The following is a 24138-nucleotide window of genomic DNA, read 5'->3' as shown; positions in this document are numbered from 1 at the left end:
CAAACAAGCTGCAACCATGGCCACAGCTATTAATAATATATTAACATCATCATCACTCGAAAGGCCAATGTACGCTAATCGTTTCGATTCTGCAGGCTCTGAAGTATTGAATTATATGTCTTTTGAGTCTAAATTTATGGCATGAAAATTATTGCCGTGCCTTGAGTTTGTGTTACATAAGTTCTAGGACCGACACGTGATGCAACAAAACGCGCTTTTTTTCCTTTTAACTTTGTTTTATATGAACTAAATTTTATGCCTAGTTTTAAATTCTCTATATTTCTCATAATCATTTGAAGACCTACTTGCCTATTTTTGCCCACTTAAAAGTTCTGAATATTGAATAACTGTACAAAAAATGGGGTTCAAAATATAATTTTTCATTTAAATTGCACAGAAATCGTTTTCTCTTCCGTCTGGGACCAATAGGGACAACTTATGCCATTTACCAATCCTTATAAACTGAAGTGTAAGATCATCAAGGCCGCAAATGTTTAAATGTATTGATGTTTTTTTTGTTTTGTTTCTTTGTTTGTTTTTTTGTAACAGCCTGAAATGCTAAACGTAAAGCAAGAGGAGGTCATAGGTTGTGATGCTGCTCAAAACGTTGTCGAGGTCAAAGGCATGCCAAAAGTTATGGAATTAAAAGATCTCGGAAAAAACTCAGGCCCGAGTTCTTCGAATGTGGCGGAGGTGGGGTCGAGTGTTTATAAAGGCAATGACGAGTTTGCTACTTGCAGGAATGCAGAAGAGCAAGCTGCAAAGTTATCATTAATAGGAGAAGAACTTTGTGATGGAAAGAAACTTGCTCCCAATCACAACTGTATGAATAAAAACACCGAAGACGAGAGCAAATATTTCATGAATGAACACGCGGAAGGTAGCGTTGACGCCAAAAACGAAGAGTCAAGCGATGTTGATCTCTCTACAAACTCTAAAGAAATAAATGAAACAAGCAAAGTTATAATCGAGGCGCTGTACTGGAGAAGGAAAACAGTTGCTGAAGATGCGGCGAGGCTTCTAGCTGAAGCAAATCCAACTAAAATTGAAACGCCTGGAGAAGAAAGCCATGCCACTGAACTTCTGAAGAGAAAGTTTGTAGACTCACCAGATGATAACAAGTTTAACAAACGGATGGCTTATGAAACCAGGGCCAAGGAAATCGTCCAGGACGTGTTTAATCGCATTGGATGCTACGAGAACTTTGTCAGGCGGGCGGACTGGGCCGATGAGACGACCACTGCTTCAGGGGATCTGGGAACTACTCTTGTGGATGATACTTACGAGGAGGTATGGCACCTTATCAATAGAACGTTACTTTAAAGCTCAAGTCGTACGTCCAGGAACGAGGTGCTAATCTGCGCTAAGGTTATCCCCAAATTGGAGGAAGACGGTTTCGAGAATGAACACGAAATACCCCCATAAAAAGGCAGCAGCACTGACCTTAAGGATTGTCTTGTTGCCCCTTTGTAGACTTAACAATTATTCCACGAGTGCGCGTTGCACATGAGATAGTAGGGAGTCAACGAGGCGCGTGGCGCCGAGTTGGCTATAATCATCTCATATATATTCAACAGGCGCGAGTGGAATAATTGTTTTATTAAAAACGCCAACAAAATCTCGAGAATTCTTCTCGACGTTATTTGTAAAAACAGCCGATTTTCAGCTCGGCCCTGATAATCAGCGTAGTTGCCTATGAACCTAATAATATTGGCTTAAAAAGGTACCCATCTTAAGAAAACAAGAGGAAAATAACTACAGACTGTAAACATAAAGTGTGCGCTACAATTACACCTTTCAAGGCTTTGCTCTTTCTTTTGCTTTATTAAGGATGAAAGGAAGCAGGACGACAAGCATTTGCCAACCTTAAAGGTCACGTGTGATGGGACAAACCAAGGTGATGGAAGAGTGTCAACTTCAAAGGTGACATCTGATGATGATGGGCAAGATGAAAGACATGTATCAGTTCCGGAAGTGACGAGTGTTATCGCAAAGGAAGATGATGGACAGATGTCAGCTTCGTGGGTCACAGGCACAGACGTCGATGACTTAGACCCACAATTGACACCTGATCCTGCAAAACAAAATTGTATACAACAGTCATCGCTCGGAATCACGTGCACGGACAATGGTGACGTAGTCTCTGCTACCGCCAGCACCGCTCGACTAATCACAATAAGCACCGGAGAAGCAACATCACGTGATATCGAAGATGAGTCAATGAAAAGACTTTCACAAAAGAGTGGTCGCAAAAGATGGGCTGAGTTGAAAAAGAGACGACGTTCATATTTAGTTGGAAACAAAATGAGTATCGGGAATGTTGTCGGGAAAGGTTTCATCTCGAAACAGTCTACGGAAGGTACCAATTGTAGAATATTTAACAAGCATTTAAACAGCTACTTTAAACTGTAATGCTTAAAACTTTTGTTTATTCTTTGCAAATAAGTGTAGCAGGCACCCTTCTCGACAGCTAAAGTTTCTCCACAAACCAAAATGAAATGGTCAAATAATAGTTACAGTTTGTCAACGAAACGGCATACTGCATGTGGGCTTTGCTGTTCGCCAGAGGCTGTGTTATTAGCTGGTAAAACATTGGAAGTAGATAACAGGGGTATTTACTAATTTGTTTATTCACCACAGTGACTGGATATAAGTGACAGATAGTATAGCATAGTAAAAACAGGTAATCTAACAGCTCTTTAGTAACGGACACTTCTAAAGAAGGACATCTGGACCCGGTTGTTCAAAAGATGGATAGCGTTATCCACCCGATAAATCGCTATCCGGTGAACACGTATTAAGAAAACCAATTGTATTATCCGATGGGTAATGCTTTATCCGGCGGATAGCGCTATTCACCTTTTGAACAACTGGAGCCTGACTTATAGTTAAACACACTCATTCTTCCGTCAGTTTTCTCAGTTACTCTCTTTAATGACAATGAGATGGACACCTCTATGATTTCTGGAGACGGACGGACACTTAGGGCGGGACTGCCAACGGTCTTCGTTTTACTTGGGGCGTTTTCTAATAGTCAGAACTGGCCGGCCGGATCATGGCCGGACCAGACATTTTGGCAATGAAATAGGCTTTTTGCAATAGGTTTGCTGAAAAACCATCTTCTTTGTGCATAATATTTAGGATTTGTCTGGTTTGAATAAAGGTGAAATTCTCATTACTATGGGTATGGGCTTGCTGGTCGGTTCTTATAAATCAGGAAATCGCAGTTATAAGAGTTGACTGTATACAAATTAATGAGGCCCTGTTAGGGTGGAATTCCGACAAGAGACATGGCCATGAAACAGCGACATAGGAAAACAGAAATGGCGGCAAACGACCCACAAATACGAATTGAAACTACAAAACTAGCGACAAGGAAGAGCGCAAATATAGTAGTAAAATACCGGCAGGGACTTGGCTTCCTCCTCAAAACGCGAAGACTAGGGACATACGGACCCCTCCCCTCCCCCTTTCCCTAAGAGGGCGTCATTAATGCAGTTTAACACATTTGTTAACACTCAATATCAAGCCCTGGAGGCATGGAGTACGAGCATTGTTATCGCATTGTACCACAGTATCGAGTTTTACAGTATTTGTTTTGTCCCGACAAGGCTCATCCTTGGACCAGTATGAGATATCTAGGCCGGTCTTGGCACAAGGCAATGCTGCAATTAGTTAATTTCTTTATATTTAGATAATTGTTCAGAAGAAGCTAGACTCATTATGGACGAGGAGAAGCTAGTTTCCTTGAAAGAATTCATTGCACTTGGAGGTACGCGTTAAAACAGCAAAGAAATGAGTTAACATATGCTATGCTGTCCACATTGATCTGGTCAAATTTGAAAACGTTCACTAAGGAACAGAGCCTAAGAACAGACCCCCCCTTCCCCTCAGTAGAAATTGGAGGGGAGGGGGGGGGGGTCTGTACATAGGCTATAAGGAACATGGCTTTACTATACCGTCCACACGGGACTTTACAATATGAGCAATTTTTTGCCCCCTTATTTGTTCCAGAGCTATGGTCTATGAGAGTGTAGACCGTACAAAATTATTGTCTTTTTGCTAAACGATCGTAATTTTCCGTGATGATTAAATTGTGAGCCGAAGTCATGTAAAAGCTAGCTTTTATGCTTTCATCTTAAAACGGACGATTAATATCAGAACAAAATGACCATGAAAACCCTTGTAACTCTTGATCGGAAATTCAGACGAATATCTTGTTTCATTACCCGCCCGATTGTCCTTCACCAAAACTTCGAAATTCCCGGGAATGAAGTATGTCATTCTGCGTGTGCTCGAACTTTGAAAGAGGTAATTCCACACAGGAACAAAGCTATAATAGCATAGTACTCGGCTTGTAAAACAACGTTTTGAAAGTTTCGTTCCTTTCTGACCAGATCGATAGTGACAAGAAAATGGCTCAACTCGCCTCAGAAGGCCTTTCTTTTGGCTTAAAGAATAATTTTTTGGAATGTTCTCTTTTGATGTATTTAATTTTAGACACCAAAACTACAGGTGGAGATGATGTCGTGGTATTAAATCCTTCCAAGATTCCGAGTAAAAGAGAGTTTGCTGGAAAGAAAGAGTACAACGAGGTCATGGATTCTTTACTATGGTAGGTTCGCTAATAGCCCTTAAACATTAGGCTGATTTAGCAACAGAACGAAAACGTCAATTGAAGACGGGAAAGCGCGCAGAAAGGACTAAACGAGACTTCTGGTGCTCAATTTGCTGCTCTGCCATTGGTCAAACCAGTTGTTTGATTTGCGCGCGCCGTCGTCAACTGACCCTGTTCCCGTCCAACAATAGTGGAAATGCCAAGAACTTACTCCCCAAACGAAGCTCGGTGATGAAACAAGCAAGTCTGAAGTCATCATGCGTATGAGCTATTCTTTATGAATTGCACTGGAACAATCTTAACTAAGTCTCCTGCTCGATCTACTTTTGATATAGGAAGGATCGATAGTCCACGAGCACACTTAGTTTCCTGCCCAACTGTTCTAAAAACTTCTGTGTAAACGTCACATGTATTAGTATTGAAACTCACCCACAAAGTTCTGCCTCGTACCCAGCCCTGTCTTACTCTACAGAACCTCCCATAACGGCCACCTCTCTGCAACGGCCGCTTTTTTTGGCGGACAGTCCATACATCGACTCCTTTTAAACCTCTCTAAAACAGCCACCTCTCTACAAAGGCCACTTTCTTCTGTCCCCGAGGTTAAGGGGGCCATATTGAAGAAATTCAACTGTATGTAAGGGTAGGCGTCAACAAAAAATTTCGCGGCGGTAAGCGTTCGCTCACCGTCCTGTCTGTCCCACCCTTGTCATTCTACTCGTCCCGAGCGTTCTCAATAAACACCTGTGGAGGATCCTTCGCAAGGTTAATTTTACATCCAAATATTTATTTCAGGCATGCTCAAAAATTTACAGACGAGAGGGTGGAAAGTGGCAGTTTTGTCCTCACGGTTCACGCTGGTAAACAGAGAAGAAGTCGACTTCGTTCTCGCAAATGGGCGATGGAATTTTATAAGTTTTTAAAACAAAGGTAACAACAATTTTAAGCAAGTTTATTTTTGGCTTCCATGATTCGCCTTGATTATATTACTTAGTTTAAGTTTGAAAGAGGTTATTGTGTCTGCAGTTTCAATCACTCTTCTTGTAAACCAGAGATTTTGAAACAGTATATGTTGTATGTATGCGGCATTACCGGGCCTAATGAAGAGTTGCTGTGAGAGCCTTGTCAGTTTTTGTAACTTAATAATAAGGACGCTTGTCTAGGTGGAGGAATGGCAACGGTGAACAACAGTGAACAATATAACATCTATACGCGACTAGCCAGCTAATTAGTATAGGTAATAGCATAATTTGTAGTGATGTTAGGCATAAATACCACAAGCGATATTTTAAAATTGTTACATGTAATCCGGGAGGGGGGTACTCCCATACATTACCTATACGGGTATGTGCCGCCCAACGGGGTCGTGATTTTGAAGCTACTGATTTAGAACGGGGCATCCATTTCAGAGGCGTTTTCTAGAACGGGGTATAATATTTCGAACGAACGAAAGCTCCAGTTTTGTAAGCAGCCATTTGAAATTATTCAAGGACAGATTGCTTTTAAAAATACGGTTCATGCGTTAACAAGCAAACTGTTGTACTCTTTGCACCTTAGAACGGAGTATAAAAAATTGGCCTATTTCTAGAACGGGGTATCAGTTTTAGGGCGAATTCTAGAACGGGGTATCAATTCTAGGGAAATTTTTTTTAGAACGGGTTGGCAATTTGGAGACCCGGGCGGCACATACCACCAAAAAAATACCCAAGTGCCCCCCCCCCCCGGCATGTAATTTCACGAGCCATTAGTATAGGCGAGTGAAATTTGAGACAATTTTGAAATATCGCGAGTGGTATTCATGCCAAATACCACGTACAAATCACGCTATTATTTGTTTATACTACTACCTGCAAAAGGTTTGTAATTTTCACATGTAGGTATTTCAAATTAAGCTGAAATACCACTGCTCTAAGCCAATCAAATTGCAGAAATTTCTCAAGTAGTAGTATAAGTATAGGTAATTGCATGATTTGTTGTTATATTTCAAAATTGTTATATGTAATTTCACGAGCCATTAGGCGAGTGAAATTTGAGACAATTTTGAAATATCACGAGTGGTATTTATGCCAAACATCACGTACAAATCATGCTATTATTTGTTTATACTACTACCCGCAAAAGGTTTGTAATATTCACATGTAGGTATTTCAAATTACGCTGAAATACCACTGCTCTAAGCCAATCAAATTGCAGTAATTTCTCATGTAGTAGTATAAACCGAGTTATATATCAACCCGCCGATTTTTCAAACCTCTAAATGTAGTTTGAATCCATTCTCTTTCGTCTTGTTCTCGAAATTCGTATTTTGAAGGTATCGAGACAGATTAACCCGCTGTGTGCTTTTGAAGCCTTCTCTCAAACTTAGAGCATTGGTGGTTTTATCACGACCCTTTCTTTCGTAAGTAACTACACGAACGTTTGCTTTTGGTCGCTCATGGAAGCTCCCATACATTCCACACACATGTACATTCCCAGACCCTTTATTTCCCATGGAAACAGCGGATTCACTTAGTCTCTCTGTGACTTAATAGCTTAGACTGCACAGCACTAGAGACAAGAGTGCTATTGGTAATACAACACAACAATAGCAATTTTGTTTAGTTATTTATTTATCCAAACGCAAGCCAATCTAGGTAAACGCAACTTCGGGGAAAGTGACGCTTAACATTGCAGTTATACTTAGGCAGTTTATCAGTAAAATTACCTTGATACCGCGCGCAGAATATCAAAACAGATAAACCAGTTTTGCTTGATTCTGAATATTAGTCTTATTGAAAAACATTCAACACCGAAATGAATGGCAGTATAGTGTTACAGCAAACTGACATGCCACACACTTTCCTTTGTACGGGTACATAGTAACTGAAAAGCTAGGGATAAATAAACTGCTCAATTTTTAAATAGGGAATGCATGAAGGAAAAGATCTACATTGTGAGGAGTCGACGAGATTTTGCCTCGGCCCAAGGTAAGGTTTTAAGCAAAATTGCTTCACTAAGGGTTTACATGCAATCTCCTTAACTATTTCTTTCCACTTTCATTATGGGCTGGCCTACATCGTAAACTTTTTTCCATTTGTTTTAATATCAATTTCCCTTAATTTTTGATGGGTCGAGGTGGTGGTGATGGTCGTGGGGAGGGGAGGAGGAGGGGGGGGGGGGGGGGGGTCTTTCATCCTTGTTCCAGCCCTATCTTCCTCTTGCTTGAAAATAAAAAAACGCCGGGCGCTATGTGCAGGAAATGTTAAGCGCTCTTTCGCCTATCAGACAACTCCAACTCAACTTTCTGACTAATGATTTAAGTGTACCTGTTTTTAATTGTAGGTCTTCCAGAAAATGCCACTTGCTCGTAGAATTTCCAAGAGCAGATTTTCTTTTTCTGCGGGCTCAAATTCTTTTCTTGAATGGAACTCATTTACGTAAATTTAAACTCAGTCTGCCAAAGAGAGTGATTTTATTTTTTGAAGCTTTCAATTTGTTTTACTTGTTATTGATGTGAATAAAATTGCTTTAAACATTGAGGTTCATGTCGTGGTATATCGTACCAATTTACCCATTTATGGCCTGTTTACTTTTGCTTTTAGGCTCAGCGCGTAACAAATAACAGAGAAAACGCAGCTTGCCAAAGGACAATGTTCGGCTTGAGCTAGTTTAACTTTGTAAAAATGAGATTGTCAGCTTGCATTGCATGGCAAGGGAGAACAATTGCAGGAAAACTCTTTTTATTAGTTAATAATCTATTTTAGTTTGTAACAATGAATCTTAACGTCCCTTGCCTCCCACGAAGATAACTTCCTTAACAACGCTTACGCGAGAGGCTAAAACATCTCAAGCGGCCCTTTGAACGCTTTTGTGGTGTTTACGTCTAGCTGTCACAAAGTCGTCTCTCATCTAATTTCGTATGATGAAGCTTACAATCTCCTGCTCTCATCAATTCGCGACGGAAGCTGGGGAAGGGAAAGACTTTCCTTTAAAAGATACTGGGAAGCTCATCAGGACTTAGAATAATTAAACTCCTAAGGGAGTCCAATCTAAGACCAATCTGAGTGGGTTAAACTTAAGTCAAAGGAAAAAAATTACACCTATAGTTGTTAATTATGGCATTTAATTATTTCGTTCATTTAGGTTCTCTTTTTATTTAATATTGCCATTTATTATATAGATACTGATGAAATACCGGGAATCTTCCTTTTACTAAAAAATCATATCTTCATCGCGCGCAGTGAAGATACTATTTTTATCTTTCACGTGCGAGGATATTGGTGTCGCCATGGTTACTAACATGATTAGCCTATTATTGTCTTTATTTCTCCTTTATAACTTTATATCCGAGTTTCATGACATTTTTGTGACAGGCATTTTGCGATGGGTGACAACTTAAATTGACTATTTTGCTGTTTCGGAAATGAATAAAAAAAAGCTGTGTTTTATAAAAGAATTTCATCAGTATCTATAAAATAAACAGAACATTACATGGCTGCTTGGAGATACGAATTTTATCTGCTCGTGCTGAAATTATCTCTCACGAGTTTCGCTTCGCTCACTCCTGATAGATACTTTCAGCACGAGAAGATAAAATTCGTATCCCTAAGCGGCCATGTAATATCCTCTATTTGGAAAAGCGTGAAAAGGGCACGCAGTATTTATTAAGTTCCCTGGAATCAATTCAAAGCACCGTAACACAACTAAACTTGTCGGAAAACACTCGACGACCACGAGGGAAATTCCTCACTGAATAAATAAAGAAAAAATGAGCTGCAACAATATATAGAAGACCTGATTGCTTATTAAGGGTCCAAGCAAAAAATCATAACTTATTTTGGCCTCTCATTTTACAAGTCACCGGCATAACTTATGGTGGAACAAGTTGTTTATCCCCTTGCGAAAGTCTCTGCTTACTATCGAATAAATTAGAGGATTTGCAGCCGAGTTGATTATCGTAGAAACTATCACCGCATGTAGTAAATTTTTAAAGTATTCTTTCTCGGAGAATGCTGGCCAAAACACCATGGTCAGACGAAACACGTTTAAAGGAAGCATTGTCATCGTGAATATTACAACAATAGGGCTCAGAATTTTCTTAGCTTGGGCGTTTTGCCTAAGGCGTGCGCTTTTTACGTAGGTCAGAAAAACCCCTTTTTCGGCCTCTGACATAGCTTCGTGGACTTGCTGTTTCATTGTTCTGATAAAATCGTTGCTCTGCCTTAACACACGTGATATAGAGAGGTAGGTGAGTGATATTACAGCAAGGGGCAGGATGTATGTAAGCAGAGTTAAACCTACGATATATACCGTCGCTAAGAAATCTGACCACTTGACAGGATGGCAGGTACCTCCCTTTGACAGGTGAAAGTAATCAACCACAAAGTAAAGCGGAAGGCAAAATATTAAAAATGATATCACCCACACGCCTGCAGCAATAATTTCTGCTCTCTTTAGCAAGGTTTTGTTTCCCCGATTGCGGCAAAGTATTTTCATGGAAACCATTCTTTGATAGCGCTCAACTGCGATGACCACGATGCACCACACAGATGCACCATAGAAAATTTCCGCCAAAGGGTAAAAGTAGAGGCAAGCAAACCTGCCGAAGGGCCAGGTGATTTCCATTCTGATAATGACCAGTGGACAAGTTATCAACAAGGTACCAAGGTCTGCTATGGCTAAATTTTGCACGTACACATCCACGGGTTGTTTCTTCTTTCCCACATGACTCATGACTATAATCACTGAAATGTTTCCCAAAACTCCTAGCATGACAATTATAACCTCGAAGGTAAGTATTAAGATCTCGCTAAGAGATATCGTTGTAATTTCTGCATGTAGGTATTTCAAATTAAGCTGAAATACCACTGCTCTAAGCCAATCAAATTGCAGAAATTTCTCAAGTATTAGTATAAGTATAGGTAATTGCATGATTTGTTGTTATATTTCAAAATTGTTATATGTAATTTCACGAGCCATTAGGCGAGTGAAATTTGAGACAATTTTGAAATATCACGAGTGGTATTTATGCCAAATATCACGTACAAATCATGCTATTATTTGTTTATACTACTACCCGCAAAAGGTTTGTAATATTCACATGTAGGTATTTCAAATTACGCTGAAATACCACTGCTCTAAGCCAATCAAATTGCAGTAATTTCTCATGTAGTAGTATAAACCGAGTTATATATCAACCCGCCGAGTTTTCAAACCTCTAAATGTAGTTTGAATCCATTCTCTTTCGTCTTGTTCTCGAAATTCGTATTTTGAAGGTATCGAGACAGATTAACCCGCTGTGTGCTTTTGAAGCCTTCTCTCAAACTTAGAGCATTGGTGGTTTTATCACGACCCTTTCTTTCGTAAGTAACTACACGAACGTTTGCTTTTGGTCGCTCATGGAAGCTCCCATACATTCCACACACATGTACATTCCCAGACCCTTTATTTCCCATGGAAACAGCGGATTCACTTAGTCTCTCTGTGACTTAATAGCTTAGACTGCACAGCACTAGAAACAAGAGTGCTATTGGTAATACAACACAACAATAGCAATTTTGTTTAGTTATTTATTTATCCAAACGCAAGCCAATCTAGGTAAACGCAACTTCGGGGAAAGTGACGCTTAACATTGCAGTTATACTTAGGCAGTTTATCAGTAAAATTACCTTGATACCGCGCGCAGAATATCAAAACAGATAAACCAGTTTTGCTTGATTCTGAATATTAGTCTTATTGAAAAACATTCAACACCGAAATGAATGGCAGTATAGTGTTACAGCAAACTGACATGCCACACACTTTCCTTTGTACGGGTACATAGTAACTGAAAAGCTAGGGATAAATAAACTGCTCAATTTTTAAATAGGGAATGCATGAAGGAAAAGATCTACATTGTGAGGAGTCGACGAGATTTTGCCTCGGCCCAAGGTAAGGTTTTAAGCAAAATTGCTTCACTAAGGGTTTACATGCAATCTCCTTAACTATTTCTTTCCACTTTCATTATGGGCTGGCCTACATCGTAAACTTTTTTCCATTTGTTTTAATATCTATTTCCTTCAATTTTGGACGGGTAGAGGTGGTGGTGATGGTGGTGGGGAGGGGGGAGGGTGGGGGTTCTTTCATCCTTACACCAGCCCTATCTTCCTCTTGCTTGAAAATAAAAAAACGCCGGGCGCTATGTGCAGGAAATGTTAAGCGCTCTTTCGCCTATCAGGCAACTCCAACTCAACTTTCTGACTAATGATTTAAGTGTACCTGTTTTTAATTGCAGGTCTTCCAGAAAATGCCACTTGCTCGTAGAATTTCCAAGAGCAGATTTTCTTTTTCTGCGGGCTCAAATTCTTTTCTTGAATGGAACTCATTTACGTAAATTTAAACTCAGTCTGCCAAAGAGAGTGATTTTATTTTTTGAAGCTTTCAATTTGTTTTACTTGTTATTGATGTGAATAAAATTGCTTTAAACATTGAGGTTCATGTCGTGGTATATCGTACCAATTTACCCATTTATAGCCTGTTTACTTTTGCTTTTAGGCTCAGCGCGTAACAAATAACAGAGAAAACGCAGCTTGCCAAAGGACAATGTTCGGCTTGAGCTAGTTTAACTTTGTAAAAATGAGATTGTCAGCTTGCATTGCATGGCAAGGGAGAACAATTGCAGGAAAACTCTTTTTATTAGTTAATAATCTATTTTAGTTTGTAACAATGAATCTTAACGTCCCTTGCCTCCCACGAAGATAACTTCCTTAACAACGCTTACGCGAGAGGCTAAAACCTCTCAAGCGGCCCTTTGAACGCTTTTGTGGTGTTTACGTCTAGCTGTCACAAAGTCGTCTCTCATCTAATTTCGTATGATGAAGCTTACAATCTCCTGCTCTCATCAATTCGCGACGGAAGCTGGGGAAGGGAAAGACTTTCCTTTAAAAGATACTGGGAAGCTCATCAGGACTTAGAATAATTAAACTCCTAAGGGAGTCCAATCTAAGACCAATCTGAGTGGGTTAAACTTAAGTCAAAGGAAAAAAATTACACCTATAGTTGTTAATTATGGCATTTAATTATTTCGTTCATTTAGGTTCTCTTTTTATTTAATATTGCCATTTATTATATAGATACTGATGAAATACCGGGAATCTTCCTTTTACTAAAAAATCATATCTTCATCGCGCGCAGTGAAGATACTATTTTTATCTTTCACGTGCGAGGATATTGGTGTCGCCATGGTTACTAACATGATTAGCCTATTATTGTCTTTATTTCTCCTTTATAACTTTATATCCGAGTTTCATGACATTTTTGTGACAGGCATTTTGCGATGGGTGACAACTTAAATTGACTATTTTGCTGTTTCGGAAATGAATAAAAAAAAGCTGTGTTTTATAAAAGAATTTCATCAGTATCTATAAAATAAACAGAACATTACATGGCTGCTTGGAGATACGAATTTTATCTGCTCGTGCTGAAATTATCTCTCACGAGTTTCGCTTCGCTCACTCCTGATAGATACTTTCAGCACGAGAAGATAAAATTCGTATCCCTAAGCGGCCATGTAATATCCTCTATTTGGAAAAGCGTGAAAAGGGCACGCAGTATTTATTAAGTTCCCTGGAATCAATTCAAAGCACCGTAACACAACTAAACTTGTCGGAAAACGCTCGACGACCACGAGGGAAATTCCTCACTGAATAAATTACTATCGAATAAATTAGAGGATTTGCATCCGAGTTGATTATCGTAGAAACTATCACCGCATGTAGTAAATTTTTAAAGTATTCTTTCTCGGAGAATGCTGGCCAAAACACCATGGTCAGACGAAACACGTTTAAAGGAAGCATTGTCATCGTGAATATTACAACAATAGGGCTCAGAATTTTCTTAGCTTGGGCGTTTTGCCTAAGGCGTGCGCTTTTTACGTAGGTCAGAAAAACCCCTTTTTCGGCCTCTGACATAGCTTCGTGGACTTGCTGTTTCATTGTTCTGATAAAATCGTTGCTCTGCCTTAACACACGTGATATAGAGAGGTAGGTGAGTGATATTACAGCAAGGGGCAGGATGTATGTAAGCAGAGTTAAACCTACGATATATACCGTCGCTAAGAAATCTGACCACTTGACAGGATGGCAGGTACCTCCCTTTGACAGGTGAAAGTAATCAACCACAAAGTAAAGCGGAAGGCAAAATATTAAAAATGATATCACCCACACGCCTGCAGCAATAATTTCTGCTCTCTTTAGCAAGGTTTTGTTTCCCCGATTGCGGCAAAGTATTTTCATGGAAACCATTCTTTGATAGCGCTCAACTGCGATGACCACGATGCACCACACAGATGCACCATAGAAAATTTCCGCCAAAGGGTAAAAGTAGAGGCAAGCAAACCTGCCGAAGGGCCAGGTGATTTCCATTCTGATAATGACCAGTGGACAAGTTATCAACAAGGTACCAAGGTCTGCTATGGCTAAATTTTGCACGTACACATCCACGGGTTGTTTCTTCTTTCCCACATGACTCATGACTATAATCACTGAAATGTTTCCCAAAACTCCTAGCATGACAATTATAGCCTCGAAGGTAAGTATTAGGATCTCGCTAAGAGATATCGTTATAATTTCTGCCACCAAGGCCCCCTTAAATGAGTTATTCCTTGAGCAGAAGCTCTCATTTGCACATAGCACCATTATGCACGGTATAATGCCTATTTAGTCACTTGAAAGAAGCTGCTCTGTTGAAAATTAAATTTTCCGTTCCGTACGCAGTGGAGTTTATATACAGACATGAAATATACGTCGAGCTAAAGGCCAGTTCCCAAGACTTCAGTGTGGCACATAGACCGTTCATACAGGGTAGGAGTTCTGTACGATCCGCCACATCCTAAATTTTCTACAAACCGGATGCCTTTTTGTAGCTCCTGGGCCAGGTGATGACGACGTTATTGTAGCTCCTACAATGGGTCAAGGTATTCGGTGCCGTTCTACTAACATAATTAACAATTTCGTGTCTTGTACCGCCCAAGTCAGATGACGGTGACATAAAGTTAGTTTTACGGATCAAACACTCCTTGAATATCATTTAAAACAACATCTTTGGCGAAATGCCATGCTGACACTGTGCAAATACATTTTAGCTAATGAGTCGATCATCCGGCTTTGGACATGTTGGAAATTAGTGCAGCAGGTGGGTAGCTTGACCTCCACTAAAAACAAAGCATTTTCAATTTATTCCATCATCTTGTAGGATTTTGTTTTTTTTTTTGTTTTTAATTCCTTTCTTGGAGGTATCAAGACAAATTGACCCGTTGTGACTATTTAAGTATTTAGCCTTCCTTCATCTCGCTGCGAAACTGCTGGAAGCGATTGACATGCTTTCAAGAACAAAGTGCAATCCTGTACAGACTTCGATATTTTGGTCTTCTAAGAAAGCGAAGTTTTCTCTACTTGTGCGACCGATTTCCGTAGTTACTGGTCGACCTCATATTAAAACGAACCGGGTTTCTGGAGTAAATTCGAAGAACTTATTACATATTCAGCTGGATAATTATTCAAGAATCAATGCTCATTCAACAGAAAAATATACTGTCGGAATTGATGTCCATTCAACCGGAGAAATGATTGTCGCCGGCCAATGACGAGCAGAAAACACCGTCGCTTATAGGGGATGACAATTCCCCCAAAAGAATTCCTGCAAGGGAAGCTTATCTGAAAAAAATGTATAATGTACTCCATACATTACCTATACGGGTATGTGCCGCCCAACGGGGTCGTGATTTTGAAGCTACTGATTTAGAACGGGGCTCCATTTCAGAGGCGTTTTCTAGAACGGGGTATAATATTTCGAACGCACGAAAGCTCCAGTTTTGTAAGCAGCCATTTGAAATTATTCAAGGACAGATTGCTTTTAAGAATACGGTTCAATGCGTTAACAAGCAAACTGTTGTACTCTTTGCACCTTAGAACGGAGTATAAAAAATTGGCCTATTTCTAGAACGGGGTATCAGTTTTAGGGCGAATTCTAGAACGGGGTATCAATTCTAGGGAAATTTTTTTTAGAACGGGGTGCCAATTTGGAGTCCCGGGCGGCACATACGACCTAAAAAATACCCAAGTGCCCCCCCCCCCCCCCCCCCGGCATGTAATTTCACGAGCCATTAGTATAGGCGAGTGAAATTTGAGACAATTTTGAAATATCACGAGTGGTATTCATGCCAAATACCACGTACAAATCATGCTATTATTTGTTTATACTACTACCTGCAAAAGGTTTGTAATATTCACATGTAGGTATTTCAAATTACGCTGAAATACCACTGCACTAAGCCAATCAAATTGCAGTAATTTCTCATGTAGTAGTATAAACCGAGTTATATATCAACCCGCCGAGTTTTCAAACCTCTAAATGTAGTTTGAATCCATTCTCTTTCGTCTTGTTCTCGAAATTCGTATTTTGAAGGTATCGAGACAGATTAACCCGCTGTGTGCTTTTGAAGCCTTCTCTCAAACTTAGAGCATTGGTGGTTTTATCACGACCCTTTCTTTCGTAAGTAACTACAGGAACGTTTGCTTTTGGTCGCTCATGGAAGCTCCCATACATTCCACACACATGTACATTCCCAGACCCTTTATTAGTCTCGCTTGCTTTAGAAAAGCGAGACTCTTAAAATGCGAAGGTTTTTTTTTTTTTTTTTTTCGGTGGGATCTAGTTTGTAGGCCCCGCGTTCCTTGCGAAGACCGTGGAAACTGGGGATAAGAATCGTGACGACTTTCATTGTATGGAAATGAGTCTCGAGATGAGAATGCAGTTTATTTCTGCGATGACTGAAATGACACATGTAAGTTTGGCCTTGACGTAATTTTCTTCGAATGGAGGCCCTTGAGTTTCGTGTAATTATGCACGACATGCAGGCACATCCCCAAGGAGGATGAGAAAATATTATAGCGGGGAAATCCTCAGGATTTTGTGGCTCTTTAAGGCGTTATGTTTGTCAGAATATTGCGCAATTACAGGAAATGTACGGTTAAATAGATTCACTTGTTTTATGTATTTAATTGATAGATTTTCGCAGTTGTTACGATGTGAAGTCGTGTTGCACTTCATAAATACTTGAGATATGAAGTATCCTCTGTCACGTAATTTTTACGTGCGCACGTGCGTAAAATTTGCGTTCGCAAATAAAATAAAGGCAATGTATGAAAGGCTGCACGTACAATTATGTAAGCGTAAAAGTAGAAACTCGCTTAATTTGACGTTTAATCTCAATACTTTATGTCTTACCTCTATTTGATTTACGTGATTAAAATTTACGTGCGTTAAGGTGCGGAGCCAAAAACGCATCAGTGGAAATCCACCCTAACGTGTCACGGGTAGCTTTGAACTTGAATAACCGCACACTCTACTTGCAGCACTTCGTGTCCATAGTTAATAGAAATCCCATATCGAGCTTTTCCGGAACGGGTTGGTCCAAGAATTCTACGGCTTGAAAGCGTTGATTATTTTGGAACAACTGATCACTTCAATGGTCGGAAAAAAAAAAAAGAATAATCTTAATGAGCAAAACTTCAAGGTTTACTGGAAAATCAGGATCGAGGATCGAGGATCGAGAAATCAGGGATGAAGGATCGGTTAAAAAGAACTTGAAAATAAAATAAATAAATAAATCGTGGATCAGTGATGATGTGGGCCGCAGACTGTAGATAAATTTCACAGAACATAACCCCGTTCGCTGTACTGAACGCTAAATTCAAGTAAACTAATCCGAGTCTGTCTGAGTCAGTGATTGTTTTGACGAGAAAGTGAAATTTTCCGGGAAAATGAAACGCTTTATCCTGGTGATACTGTAATGCAAGAAAAAACTTTTAACAGTTTTTAATTTTTAACTCGTGGGGACGCGCGAGCGTACCACGAGTTATTGCAGGGACAGAGATATGCAAATGCGTCACTCGCTCACTCGTAGTAGACGGACTTCGTAATTAATCGGGTCCGAACTAGAGAGTGCGAAGATCTATCGCTTCCGAAGAAGCACGCGCTCTTGAAGTTCGGTGGGATCAAATTCTTCGCTGAGAGCGTGCATCGTTCGGCGTTCGCTGCTCAGACTCAGAGTTTTCTTTATGGCAAATTTTCTACAGCACGGTTAGAGGTCTTACCAAATTTAAGACACGTAGGAGTCTTTCAAATGAGTACGATGGTTAACTTGGGGATTGGATTTCAAGAGCCTTTGACTCGTCCAGGCGTTAAACTTGACGAGAAAATGAGCAATTATTCTTCTGACTCCGAAAGATCACGGGGGATATACAAATTCCAGCTTGCTGGAAAGTGATCTGAAAGTAAGAAAATGTCATGCCATGCTATTCTTAAGAACCTGTATGGGCCGAAAATGGATGTGATTTTGACCATTAGTTTCAAAATAACAGCAGAAATCGAGATAAGAAAACATTTGTTTTGCCTCCTACTTCGCTGACGAGGTGTATCGGCTTTGTAAAGCACATGTTATTTTGTTTATTCGTTGCCATGAAATGCGTTGACATTGTTTTTTTACTGTCAATAGCTCGGTTAATGCGGCTCGATCATACTGAACGAATTTGCTGGCGGAAGTTCCATGGATAACGCATTAAGTTAAAGAGTTTTCGCTAGACAGATGTAATCAGCCTTCGTGGTGTAGTGGTGTAGTAAAGTCGCATGTAGCCGAAGGTTCCCGGGTTCAAGTCCTGCTTTGTACCGTTCTTTTTTTCTTTTTTTTCCCGTTTTTGGGTTGTTTTGTTTGCTTATTTGTTTTATTGTTTTTCTATAAATATGTACCTAAATAACCGTTATTTAATAAAATGCAATAAACAAAAAGAAAAGTATTGTGTTTGCAGAGCAAAGATAGTATTAAATATATTGTACATGGATAAACAATCTGAATTTCTATCATTTCCTACAATTTACTGTAACCAGAGTTGATAACCATTTGATCATTTTCTAAACAATGTTCCCACGAGTTGACGATAGGCTTTCTACCTACCTACCTATCTATCTATCTATCTATCTATCTATCTACCTACCTATCTATCTATCTATCTATCTATCTATCTATCTATCTATCTATCTATCTATCTGTCTGTCTGTCTGTCTGTCTGTCTATCTATCTATCCATCTATCTGTCTGTCTGTCTTTCTGTCTATCTGCCTATCTATCTATCTATCTATCTATCTATCTATCTATCTATCTATCTATCTATCTATCTATCTATCTAAAATGCATGCTGTGTACTGAACTCTAAACATTGTACTCTGAGACTGTACGGAGATATTAAAAGTAGATACTAAGCAGCTATGGAAAATGTCATTACTTTTATGCAATATTGATATCTTATAAAACGGACAACAAATTCAGCAGGAATACGCGCGAACTGAATTTACTGTGTGTTGTATAACGTTCTGTCCAACTTACACTTTTTTCCTGTGCTGAACATATACTGTACCGAGCCGTATCTTGGTCCGGTACAAAGAAGCTATGTATATTTATACTGACAGAGTCATAGGCCCCTGATACCGATAAAAATCATCGTTCAATTTTTCGAGTGTAGAATCCCTGAAAGAGTACTCCTCAATGGAGCAATATCAATATGTAGAGGGTTTTCAAAGGTTTCACACCGTTTTGAGCCTAAGATGTGCACTCTGTCTCTCCTTGCAATTTTTACTTTTTGAGTATATACATTATGACATACAACACTCGTTTTGTATTCCAAACGACAAAGTAGTATAACGGCACCGAGGCCTTTGACATTAAAACGCGTCTCCAAGCAAGCGAGACTCAACGCTACTAAGAGCGTTCTTGTTTCCCATGGAAACAGCGGATTCACTTAGTCTCTCTGTGACTTAATAGCTTAGACTGCACAGCACTAGAGACAAGAGTGCTATTGGTAATACAACACAACAATAGCAATTTTGTTTAGTTATTTATTTATCCAAACGCAAGCCAATCTAGGTAAACGCAACTTCGGGGAAAGTGACGCTTAACATTGCAGTTATACTTAGGCAGTTTATCAGTAAAATTACCTTGATACCGCGCTCAGAATATCAAAACAGATAAACCAGTTTTGCTTGATTCTGAATATTAGTCTTATTGAAAAACATTCAACACCGAAATGAATGGCAGTATAGTGTTACAGCAAACTGACATGCCACACACTTTCCTTTGTACGGGTACATAGTAACTGAAAAGCTAGGGATAAATAAACTGCTCAATTTTTAAATAGGGAATGCATGAAGGAAAAGATCTACATTGTGAGGAGTCGACGAGATTTTGCCTCGGCCCAAGGTAAGGTTTTAAGCAAAATTGCTTCACTAAGGGTTTACATGCAATCTCCTTAACTATTTCTTTCCACTTTCATTATGGGCTGGCCTACATCGTAAACTTTTTTCCATTTGTTTTAATATCAATTTCCCTTAATTTTTGATGGGTCGAGGTGGTGGTGATGGTGGTGGGGAGGGGGGGAGGGGGGGGGGGGGTTCTTTCATCCTTACACCAGCCCTATCTTCCTCTTGCTTGAAAATAAAAAAACGCCGGGCGCTATGTGTAGGAAATGTTAAGCGCTCTTTCGCCTATCAGACAACTCCAACTCAACTTTCTGACTAATGATTTAAGGTGATTCCCTAGTTTTGCACTGCGCATCTCTTACCGCGCATAACAAGATGGCCGCCGTAAAAAAGAGCATGTGAAGTAATATTATTAAAATGAAGTTGACTGAAGAGAAACGCTATTGGAATTTTTGCTTGCTGTTGTTTCTTGCTGAGGTGAGACTCAATGTGTTGGGAATGTGCATAACGTAAGCAGTACGCGTGTTGCTGAGTTCGACCTCCTCTCGGAGAACCTCGATAGTGGATGTTTAACTTGTGCTTACTCACTTTGATTTTCATGTAAACACTTTCTTTATCACATTGTTTCCTAAATATGATATCTCGATGTAAATTCTGTAAAAACGGATTTTTTAATACTTCCTTTCCCCTTTCACATACATTCTATTTTGACACTCGCCCCCGTCCTCTCTCAAAAATCGGAGAAAATGCGTTTGGTGCGCACTTTCTGCAGCTCTACCGCAAAAACGAGTACGGTGACCCCCATTTTTTATTTCATGATTTTAATAAGGACAGTGCTTCCTTTCGATGAGAAAAAAATTGGCACAAATCTATGTTCAGTTTTTTGGCAATTTTACTAAATTGTACGGATTGAGCCATCACGGGTCGAAAAGCGCGCATCCAATTTAATTCTACTTTGGAGCGTAAAGTAAAAACAAGGGCATTAAAAGGCATTTTTCTGGTACGTAAGTGGATAAACAATACATTAAAGTCAAATTCTGTGTGATGTCACATGCATCATCGAAAAAATCTCTCCTTTTTGTCTAGTTTTGCGCTGCCCGCGGTTTTTGTAAAAGGGTCCTAAATAGCCGTATTTGTCAGCATTGTGACGTCAAAACGAGCACGGTGACCCCCACTTTTTATTACTTTTTTATCATCTTCTTGACTTGTCACATCAGTGTACCAAGTTTTAGCTAAAATCTATGTTAGGTTCTTTTACTGTGGAATCACCTTAAGTGTACCTGTTTTTAATTGCAGGTCTTCCAGAAAATGCCACTTGCTCGTAGAATTTCCAAGAGCAGATTTTCTTTTTCTGCGGGCTCAAATTCTTTTCTTGAATGGAACTCATTTACGTAAATTTAAACTCAGTCTGCCAAAGAGAGTGATTTTATTTTTTGAAGCTTTCAATTTGTTTTACTTGTTATTGATGTGAATAAAATTGCTTTAAACATTGAGGTTCATGTCGTGGTATATCGTACCAATTTACCCATTTATAGCCTGTTTACTTTTGCTTTTAGGCTCAGCGCGTAACAAATAACAGAGAAAACGCAGCTTGCCAAAGGACAATGTTCGGCTTGAGCTAGTTTAACTTTGTAAAAATGAGATTGTCAGCTTGCATTGCATGGCAAGGGAGAACAATTGCAGGAAAACTCTTTTTATTAGTTAATAATCTATTTTAGTTTGTAACAATGAATCTTAACGTCCCTTGCCTCCCACGAAGATAACTTCCTTAACAACGCTTACGCGAGAGGCTAAAACCTCTCAAGCGGCCCTTTGAACGCTTTTGTGGTGTTTACGTCTAGCTGTCACAAAGTCGTCTCTCATCTAATTTCGTATGGTGAAGCTTACAATCTCCTGCTCTCATCAATTCGCGACGGAAGCTGGGGAAGGGAAATACTTTCCTTTGAAAGATACTGGGAAGCTCATCAGGAATTAGAATAATTAAACTCCTAAGGGAGTCCAATCTAAGACCAATCTGAGTGGGTTAAGCCTAAGTCAAAGGAAAAAAATTACACCTATAGTTGTTAATTATGGCATTTAATTATTTCGTTCATTTAGGTTCTCTTTTTATTTAATATTGCCATTTATTATATAGATACTGATGAAATACTAGGAATCTTCCTTTTACTAAAAAATCATATCTTCATCGCGCGCATTGAAGATACTATTTTTATCTTTCACGTGCGAGGATATTGGTGTCGCCATGGTTACTAACATGATTAGCCTATTATTGTCTTTATTTCTCCTTTATAACTTTATATCCGAGTTTCATGACATTTTTGTGACAGGCATTTTGCGATGGGTGACAACTTAAATTGCACTTTTTTGCTGTTTCGAAAATGAATAAAAAAAAGTTGTGTTTTATGAAAGAATTTCATCAGTATCTATAAAACAAACAGAACATTACATGGCTGCTTGGGGATACGAATTTTATCCTCTCGTGCTGAAATTATCTCTCACGAGTTTCGCTTCGCTCACTCCTGATAGATACTTTCAGCACGAGAAGATAAAATTCGTATCCCTAAGCGGCCATGTAATATCCTCTATTTGGAAAAGCGTGAAAAGGGCACGCAGTATTTATTAAGTTCCCTGGAATCAATTCAAAGCACCGTAACACAACTAAACTTGTCGGAAAACGCTCGACGACTGCGAGGGAAATTCCTCACTGAATAAATAAAGAAAAAATGAGCTGCAACAATATATAGAAGACCTGATTGCTTATTAAGGGTCCAAGCGAAAAATCATAACTTATTTTGGCCTCTCATTTTACAAGTCACCGGCATAACTTATGGTGGAACAAGTTGTTTATCCCCTTGCGAAAGTCTCTGCTTACTATCGAATAAATTAGAGGATTTGCAGCCGAGTTGATTATCGTAGAAACTATCACCGCATGTAGTAAATTTTTAAAGTATTCTTTCTCGGAGAATGCTGGCCAAAACACCATGGTCAGACGAGACACGTTTAAAGGAAGCATTGTCATCGTGAATATTACAACAATAGGGCTCAGAATTTTCTTAGCTTGGGCGTTTTGCCTAAGGCGTGCGCTTTTTACGTAGGTCAGAAAAACCCCTTTTTCGGCCCCTGACATAGCTTCGTGGACTTGCTGTTTTATTGTTCTGATAAAATCGTTGCTCTGCCTTAACACACGTGATATAGAGAGGTAGGTGAGTGATATTACAGCAAGGGGCAGGATGTATGTAAGCAGAGTTAAACCTACGATATATACCGTCGCTAAGAAATCTGACCACTTGACAGGATGGCAGGTACCTCCATTTGAAAGGTGAAAGTAATCAACCACAAAGTAAAGCGGAAGGCAAAATATTAAAAATGATATCACCCACACGCCTGCAGCAATAATTTCTGCTCTCTTTAGCAAGGTTTTGTTTCCCCGATTGCGGCAAAGTATTTTCATGGAAACCATTCTTTGATAGCGCTCAACTGCGATGACCACGATGCACCACACAGATGCACCATAGAAAATTTCCGCCAAAGGGTAAAAGTAGAGGCAAGCAAACCTGCCGAAGGGCCAGGTGGTTTCCATTCTGATAATGACCAGTGGACAAGTTATCAACAAGGTACCAAGGTCTGCTATGGCTAAATTTTGCACGTACACATCCACGGGGTGTTTCTTCTTTCCCAGATGACTCATGACTATGATCACTGAAATGTTTCCCAAAACTCCTAGCATGACAATTATAGCCTCGAAGGTAAGTATTAGGATCTCGCTAAGAGATATCGTTGTAATTTCTGCCACCAAGGCCCCCTCAAATGAGTTATTCCTTGAGCAGAAGCTCTCATTTGCACATAGCACCATTATGCACGGTGTAATGCCTATTTAGTCACTTGAAAGAAGCTGCTCTGTTGAAAATTAAATTTTCCGTTCCGTACGCAGTGGAGTTTATATACAGACATGAAATATACGTCGAGCTAAAGGCCAGTTCCCAAGACTTCAGTGTGGCACCTAGACCGTTCATACAGGGTAGGAGTTCTGTACGATCCGCCACATCCTAAATTTTCTACAAACTGGATGCCTTTTTGTAGCTCCTGGGCCAGGTGATGACGACGTTATTGTAGCTCCTACAATGGGTCAAGGTATTCGGTGCCGTTCTACTAACATAATTAACAATTTCGTGTCTTGTACCGCACCAAGTCAGATGACGGTGACATAAAGTTAGTTTTACGGATCAAACACTCCTTGAATATCATTTAAAACAACAT

At 39.6% G+C, this 24138-nt stretch overlaps 3 protein-coding genes and 1 long non-coding RNA gene across 4 annotated transcripts; 2 read left to right on the top strand and 2 right to left on the bottom strand.

The window, feature by feature from the left end:
- The first annotated feature begins 828 nt into the window (after nt 1-828).
- Nucleotides 829-8095, top strand: LOC140943162 (uncharacterized). Its single transcript, XM_073392223.1, has 8 exons — nt 829-1290; nt 1831-2359; nt 3695-3772; nt 4501-4615; nt 5411-5545; nt 6927-7013; nt 7520-7581; nt 7937-8095. Exons 1-8 carry the CDS (start codon nt 862-864, stop codon nt 7963-7965), a joined length of 1464 nt encoding a protein of 487 aa, XP_073248324.1. The 5' UTR covers nt 829-861; the 3' UTR covers nt 7966-8095.
- Nucleotides 8096-10853: 2758 nt separating this feature from the next.
- Nucleotides 10854-12026, top strand: LOC140942701 (uncharacterized). Its single transcript, XR_012166563.1, has 3 exons — nt 10854-10956; nt 11463-11524; nt 11868-12026. It is a non-coding gene; the product is annotated as an uncharacterized lncRNA (long non-coding RNA).
- Nucleotides 12027-13209: 1183 nt separating this feature from the next.
- On the bottom strand, nt 13210-14268 carry LOC140944651 (somatostatin receptor type 2-like). The gene has a single exon (XM_073393771.1). It carries the CDS (start codon nt 14266-14268, stop codon nt 13210-13212), a length of 1059 nt encoding a protein of 352 aa, XP_073249872.1.
- Nucleotides 14269-22693: 8425 nt separating this feature from the next.
- Nucleotides 22694-23952, bottom strand: LOC140944650 (somatostatin receptor type 2-like). The gene has a single exon (XM_073393770.1). The coding sequence runs from the start codon at nt 23732-23734 to the stop codon at nt 22694-22696; it is 1041 nt and encodes a 346-aa protein (XP_073249871.1). The 5' UTR covers nt 23735-23952.
- Between the last annotated feature and the right edge of the window lie 186 nt (nt 23953-24138).

This window comes from Porites lutea, chromosome 7 (assembly GCF_958299795.1).
Source record: "Porites lutea chromosome 7, jaPorLute2.1, whole genome shotgun sequence".
NCBI lineage: Eukaryota > Metazoa > Cnidaria > Anthozoa > Scleractinia > Poritidae > Porites > Porites lutea.
The sequence above is the reverse complement of the archived record's forward strand: the minus strand, read 5'-3'. Positions and strand labels throughout refer to the sequence as shown.

Coding starts and splice junctions, on each gene's coding strand:
- LOC140943162 (XM_073392223.1), top strand. CDS start 862: ATGAATGAACACGCGGAAGGTAGCGTTGACGCCAAAAACGAAGAGTCA. Junction 3,773..4,500: donor AGAATTCATTGCACTTGGAG/GTACGCGTTAAA, acceptor ATTTAATTTTAG/ACACCAAAACTACAGGTGGA. Junction 7,014..7,519: donor TTATCACGACCCTTTCTTTC/GTAAGTAACTAC, acceptor ATTTTTAAATAG/GGAATGCATGAAGGAAAAGA.
- LOC140944650 (XM_073393770.1), bottom strand. CDS start 23,734: ATGGTGCTATGTGCAAATGAGAGCTTCTGCTCAAGGAATAACTCATTT.
- LOC140944651 (XM_073393771.1), bottom strand. CDS start 14,268: ATGGTGCTATGTGCAAATGAGAGCTTCTGCTCAAGGAATAACTCATTT.